The sequence below is a fragment of the Convolutriloba macropyga genome, chromosome 11 (genome assembly GCF_964194025.1).
Source record: "Convolutriloba macropyga chromosome 11, txConMacr16.3, whole genome shotgun sequence".
Classification (NCBI taxonomy): Eukaryota; Metazoa; Xenacoelomorpha; order Acoela; family Convolutidae; genus Convolutriloba; species Convolutriloba macropyga.
In genome coordinates, this window is record NC_134478.1 from 2,790,712 (window position 1) to 2,797,662 (window position 6,951).

Sequence of the window (6,951 nt, forward strand, 5' to 3'; positions counted from 1 at the left end):
ACTAGAACCATCAAAAACATTGAAAAGGGTAAGATGAAGCACACAAATCCGAGAGAAAAGATTAAGGTAAACTAAAGTTCGTATAGGCGAATAATAGTTCAAGTAAAAATCTCAATAAACCCCCTTTCCTGTGATTTCGGGTGATAGTCTTTTCCAGGCTATTAAATGACAATAGCAGCTATTATTGATGATATAGTTGAAAAAAAACTATCTAAAAACCTTGTTAGAGAAACCGAGTAAACAAAAAGAAAAAAAAGGAGACAGGAATTGACAGCATTTTTCTAAGTGGGAAAGTGTTCTTATTTGGTGTGCAAATTCTGTTAGATTCAAAATTTACACTTGATTCAGCTTCTAAACTTAAAGCTATTAAGCATAATACTAATGCCAGCTTGCAATCGCTTTAATGAACTTTGATAACCTGATGCACTATTACTAATGCCAATGATGCCGCCATCGACTATCAAAACATAGCCGGCAGATTGCCGAAAAATCGGCCGTTGCCTCACATTGCGATAGAAAAACAAAAAGAAAAAATAGGAGACCGAAATTGACAGAACTTTTCTAAGTGAGGAAGTTTTCTTATTTGGTGTGCAAATTCTGTTAGATTCTGAATTTACACTTGATTCAGCTTCTTAACTTAAAGCTATTAAGCATAATACTAATGCCAGCTTGCAATCGTTTTAATGAACTTTGATAACCTAATGCACTATTACTTAATGACAGAGCTTTATATGTTATTACATTTCTTTTGATTTTGCTCTTTTGACTTTGACCGTATTCACTACATTCCGTAATTCAACGCGCGAAACAATATAAAATCCATTCAGTTGCAACAGTGAGTGAGGTAAGTCAGAAGTGAAGCGTGAAAATCGTGATTTATGTAAAAGAAAAAACGAGACCAAGAGGTAAAGCGAATTTAAAGAGAGCGTCTAAATAATAGCCGTTGAGAGGTTGGCAAGGTAAAGAAATTTATGGTTGAAAAATCGTTCGTACGAAAAAACCAACATGATTCAAAAAAATGGCGGCCAAATTGAGAGGAAATAAACGTCAAAAATTTATTGTTAAGACGATAAACTAAGAGAAAAAAATGAACAGGAACAAAATAATTGCTAGAAAATTTGTTTGAGAGCAATTACTAACCAATGAGTGGTGTGTATCATGAACAGGTAAAATTTCAGTCGCACCAAGCATTTAACTTAAGATTAGCACTGTTCGTGCCCACAGGCAGCTAATGTCACTAATTATTTTAATTCCCAACGAGATACTTTGTATTTTGAGAACCCCGAAATTTGGGAATTAGACTTGTGCACCAATTTTAATGCATTGTTCTTAAAATAGCATTCTTCGCAATAATTGCATAAATTTTGTTCGTTCTACTTGCCTTTTTGTCTCCTCTGCACAATTAATACTAGTAAAACAAGAGGCACTCTCTAGATACTTCTAAAATTTCGCACCAAATAAGATTCTTCGTTTTTCCCCAGAGTCGCCAAAATTTTCAGCAGTTGTTTCTTATGCTAACAATGTTCGAACAAACTTTGTTCACCAAATTTGTCCATATTTTTTTTCAAATCTGAGCAGATTCATTCGACGCTTCAAGCTTCAGCTTAGGCTTCAGTTTTGACACTTGAGCTTCGGGTAAGCTATTTAAGCCTACACTCATCTACGGTCAAACCGCAAAACCTTGAGATGAGATAAACTTTGAAATATAAAAGAAAGCAGGCAACTTACTAACAAACTTCAATAAACAAACAGCATGTCAAAATCATCAACAGAACAATTTTGACAGTTCCATCAAAGATTGAGCGGAGAATTGAGGCTTTGTACTCCTCAATAAATATCTCCGTTCGATTGTTCTTGACTACCGTGAGTGGTCATTTGAATGCTCATGTATATCTGACTCAAGACCTTCCAGGACGTCCAGACTTGGGCCTGCTGGTTGAGCAGTGAAACTATGGAACACGTCAGTTATTGATATCAGATCCGCCAATGTTAGGGAATCGTTATCATCTGTGGTTCTAAAATCCGATAGATTTGGGTTCTCGTTTGGAAAAGGAAATGTCTCTTCACGATTTTGCAGAACGTGGCCACTCAAAGGTTCCGAAGCAGTTGCTTCGCCTCTTACATCAAAATTCAGGTCTAGAAGTCCTGAAACATAGTTCTCATTGTATTGTACTGGGTTCATACTTTCACTTCTGAATTGCTCAGGACTATCGTCAAAGTTTTCAGCATCGTTGGAGACATTCTGGTCATCTTGATGTTTCGAGTCATTCTGATGGTCGTCAATTTCATTTTCATCATCATCTTCGTCATCGTCCAAGGGAGAATCAAGGTCAATGAACAGAATTCGCTTATTATGTTGATGAGATACGCAGGCTAGCTTGCGTTCTGCACTGACACTTAATTGATCATACTCCACATTAGGAGAGAGGATCAAGTTTCCATTGATAGACGGCTTGCTCTCTGTCCGGTTCTAAAACGATCAAAAGCTAGAAGAGACAAATCAAATATGATAAAATTTTTGAGTTCTAATCATACCATTAAATAGTACTAAAACAGCCCATCGAAAACAACAAATTCTCATCGTAGATGATATTTAAAAGTTGAACTGGATCTAGTTCAGCACACACAAATGCTATTGCTCAACATTTAGGTCGTGATAATTATATTATGTTCGGTTGGAATAGATTCGTATCAAGTCATGGGCGGCCGAAGTATTATTATGGCTAAACATGGCAAACTGCGATCATGTTGCGTGTTGAATTTTACAGTAAGCGCTTAAATGCTGTCAGTGCTATTTTTGTCTATATTTTTCTCTCGACCTACTCCTATCAATGTTGCTGTTTTCAATTTACCGTTTGGTCGCCATCTTAAATACCTCTACTTAGAAGCTTTCAAAACTTGATCAGCAAAATTTCTACAAGCTGAGTTAAAAAATTGAGCCTTTACTAGTCTTAGTTTTATAAACCATGAAAAGCATTTGAAACAAGATTTAAAGCATTGATTCTATAGTAATTGAGAAAATAACCAAACATCACTTGTCCTTCAGAAAACTTTAATCAGTGCATCATTTATTAATAATGCAAATCCAAAACGCGTTTGAATGCAAGTATAGCATTGCTGGCTACAAGTTATTAAACCCTTGAGATAATAACTAGTTCAAAACTGGAGATATTAAACTATCGAAGCAGCTGATTCATGTGAAAATAATGCAATTTTAAAGCTTCGAAAACTTCTGATTTTATGTAACATCTAGAGAAATCATTGACGCCAAATTTCAGCCAACAGAAAGTAATTTGAAACCGTAAAAGGGAATCTTGCGGCAGTAATTTTGGTTTCAGAAACGTTTCGTTTCAGAAAGACAAAAAACTTATGCACAGTAGGTTTGAGTCGCTGTGTCTATGATTCGGTTCATTGGGATTGAAAGCTTGATGCCAACGAAAAGAGTATAGCATAGTAAGGGTTCAGATTTCTTTCTTGCTCGAGTTGACAAACTTTATCGAGGATCAAAAAACACTCTTTGTTAGCATAGTTAACTCAGGCAACACTAAACTGTCTGCTTTCTGTACTCAATTAATCAATACAGTACTCTAGACACCCTAATATTTAATCACTAGGCACTCATAACTAGGTTAGCAGTCAACCCCAATTGATTTGATTATTATTAAGGTAGTCGGCCTGAGCAGCAACTTTCAAAGCACCTAATGCCCTTCGGGCTTTACTTGTTTATACGTTTTTGAGGAAAAAAGTCAAATGGTCAGACGAAAAACGATCACACGAAAAATTGGTTCTTGCGAAAAATCACACAAAAAAAAAGAACAGCAGAGTTCATATAATTTATACAAATTTCGTTTGGGAGTTATTAATAACAGTCCACTGTACCACGGAGGATAAAATGAACTTCCAAAAATGCAGTCAATCAATTCATCTGATGGTTTCGGGGTTGCTCACAAATTATGTTGCTAATTGAAAAGCCCACAAGCTTTTGTTATTTTGATAGGAGACCCATGCATAAATCTTTTTTATTAATTGTCAACCGAATTGATTGCTATGAAGTTACTTTTTAAGTTCAAGTGATTATAAATTCTAAGAGTAATGTGAGCTGAGAACGATCCTAGAATTTGATACACAATTTATGCAGGATAAAATTTCAACACCTTGGCTGTTTGTGTAGTAGCTGATAAACTGATGATATTGTTCTTGGAAAATGGAAAACTAGATCTAACTTTGATCTTGATGTTTTCAGTTAGGTTGGCTCTGAGTTATATTTTACATTTTGATTGCCTAGAGTGAGTCGAATTGCGCTAAATAGAGAGACAGATTCATTTTTAACTACCAACCTCTGTTTTGAAGTGCACTATATCCTGATACACTCCAAACTCTGGAAACCGCAGATGATGCTCATCAATGTTCTCCACTTTCTCCCTCCCTCTTTTATCCTCGTTTTCGTCTTCGTACCAGCTCTGACTTCCTTCCAGTTCGGAAAAATGAGATCCAATATCAACTAAAATTAGTCGATAGGAACACCAATCTTTCATCTCCTGCAATAACATACATAACTTACTGCCCATGAAACGAACGGCCTTCACGTCACAGTAATCGAATTTATCGGTCTTAAATTTGATCGACGAAAATGTTTTCATCACATTCGGATAACTATCGACATTGCATTTCAGTAAATAGATGGATGATTTGTCGCTATACGAAAAGTACAGCTTTTTGTCTGACATCGAAATGTCAACAAGGCAACTGAACGTTTCGTTAATTTTCAAACTTTTGGCAATAATTGTGGAATCAACTTTTTTGGCTGCGTCTGGTGCGCTCAAAACGTTAGCAAGGTCAACTGAAATAGCTTTTTCTAAATCTGCTAAAACCTGACGTAGCGGACTTTTAAAACAGGGGTCAAAAACCACATCATTCTCATCAAACCCTGAATTTTCAAACAGTTCAAGCCAGAACTTAGCTAATGGCGATTTAGAGTGAAATTGACACGGTTCTTTTAAGTCTTCTTTCGATAAATATTGGCCAACTTTCTCTAGCCTAAATACCGCTCGCTTCTTCTTCCCTTCGGGAGTGTTTTCAATGTATACAGTCTCGTTCAAATTTTCTTTAATAAAATTAGCAACTTCTATCAGTTCATGTTGCGATGATTGACTAAGATCTGGAGGAATTGTTTCGTCCGAAAGCTTCAACAGCATGTAATACAGCCACTTGAAAAAACTCTGAAGTTCTATCTGCGTTTTTTCCATGACAACCAGCATTTCGTTAGCTTTCAGTGCAAGCGACCCGACAGTTTTGAGACATTTCATAACAACTCGAGATTTGAAAGTGTCAATAATTGATTCTTGTCTGAACATTTTATACAAAGTGTGCGCGTGAAACATCATAGCTCGGGTGGCAGGTAGAATATGATTTACAATCAAGTTCGAAAGTACGGCATAGCTTGACGAAATCGAATTTCTCAGATTGTCACACCCTTTGGACGTTAATTCGTTTGACAAAAACAACAGAAACTCAGATCTAGGTTTTCCAAACAGTAGCAGCATTAAAAATTCATCACCGACAGTCCCGGGTGAACTTTTCTCAAGCGAGAATCGGGCTAACTTCAGTTGCACTTCTCCTAAAGCATCCTGCCAGCTATCTAACATCGCTTGAACACATGTTGAAATATACTCAAAACAGCTTATCAAGTTGTACACAATTTCTGATTGATCGTTTAAATCGCGCCAATTGTTCATTAAATTTTCCAAGCTATACCAATCTAGAACCAAATTTCTCTCGTTATTCAAATACGACATTGAGAGCAGAGGAAAATTCTCTTCGGGTAACCGAACCTTCAATGTTTTGTTCACATTCCCCAGATTTATTTTGAAAATGGGATACAAACAACAGCTATAAAAGTATATAAAAGATTCTTGAACGACAATCAAAACGTCCAGCTGAGCATTTTCCTTGTCTGATTTTGCAGTGCTTTGAAGTATTTTTGCTTTCTCGACAACACCTTCGTGATAAATTACAGCATCGGGGGCCAAATTTTTACTTAAATTTGGCAATGGCGGTAAAAATACAGAATACTGACTGTCCATGCCTCTGGTAGAAGCTGGTAACTTATGTGCCAAACATCCAAAAGATACACGTATGGGAATTTCGGCCAGCATTAACTTATGAACACAATTCGCAGTGTTTATGTCAACTATCATGATATGACTGATATTCTCAAACGCCACTGCTATCACTCGAGAGTCTGTTACGCGCCACGCCATCGAAGAAACTGCTCCACTGTTATTTGATGGAGCATTGCAATGCCACACTTTTTGCCATGACAGTCGAAATAGGGAATATTCTCCAGACACAAAACCAACAGCTACCAAATCCATTTTTTCGGACCATTCCGCTACCGAAACGGCAGACAAGAATCCTTTTTCTTCAAGCTTCTTAATGCAGGAGTTCATTCTCTAAAAGCTACATTGAATCTTTAAAATACATACCAAAATTAAACATACATAATCAAAATCTCAAAAATCAATACTCCGACGCTTTGTGTGAGCTAGATGCGCATATCCATTACTATTGAGCTTCACTATAGTGTGAACCATATCTTAGTAATAATAGCATATCGTACTTGGTAAGTTTTGATATTAGTGTATAAAATAAATTGTTTTCTGTAATCAAGAAAAATCTCAGGTATGCGGCAAAATTTGGGTCTTTCCCATTGTTGCCCCCCCCCCATTTAGTGGTCAGATAACCTATACCCCCCCCCCCCCCCCCAAATCAGATCATATTATTTATACCATAATGGGGGGGGGCTATAATTTCATGTGGAGCTATAATGGGAAAGATCCTGAAAATTTACATATACACGTCAGTGCCTACAAACCTATCACTATAGGGTCTCAGACCTCTTTTCAAGTTTCGCAAAGGAAGAGATCAGAACAACCACAATTCTTATCATTA

At 36.6% G+C, this 6,951-nt stretch overlaps 1 protein-coding gene across 3 annotated transcripts in view; it reads right to left on the reverse strand.

Moving 5' to 3' along the window:
- Positions 1 to 6,528, reverse strand: part of LOC142349973 (anaphase-promoting complex subunit 4-like) — a 29,060-nt gene extending 22,532 nt beyond the window's left edge. Inside the window, exons 1-2 of one of the 3 annotated variants that reach the window (XR_012760859.1) lie at positions 4,338 to 6,528; positions 1,733 to 2,470 (exon numbers count right to left, since the gene is read on the reverse strand). Coding sequence is in view for 1 of the 3 variants with exons in the window: in XM_075401845.1 (XP_075257960.1) it covers positions 1,859 to 2,470; positions 4,338 to 6,449 (2,724 nt within the window). In the remaining 2 variants the exon portion in view is untranslated. Of the gene's footprint in view, positions 1 to 1,686; positions 2,471 to 4,337 lie in introns of those variants that run through there. The other 2 variants (XR_012760858.1, XM_075401845.1) reach the window with 2 other exon arrangements.
- Positions 6,529 to 6,951: the final 423 nt, after the last annotated feature.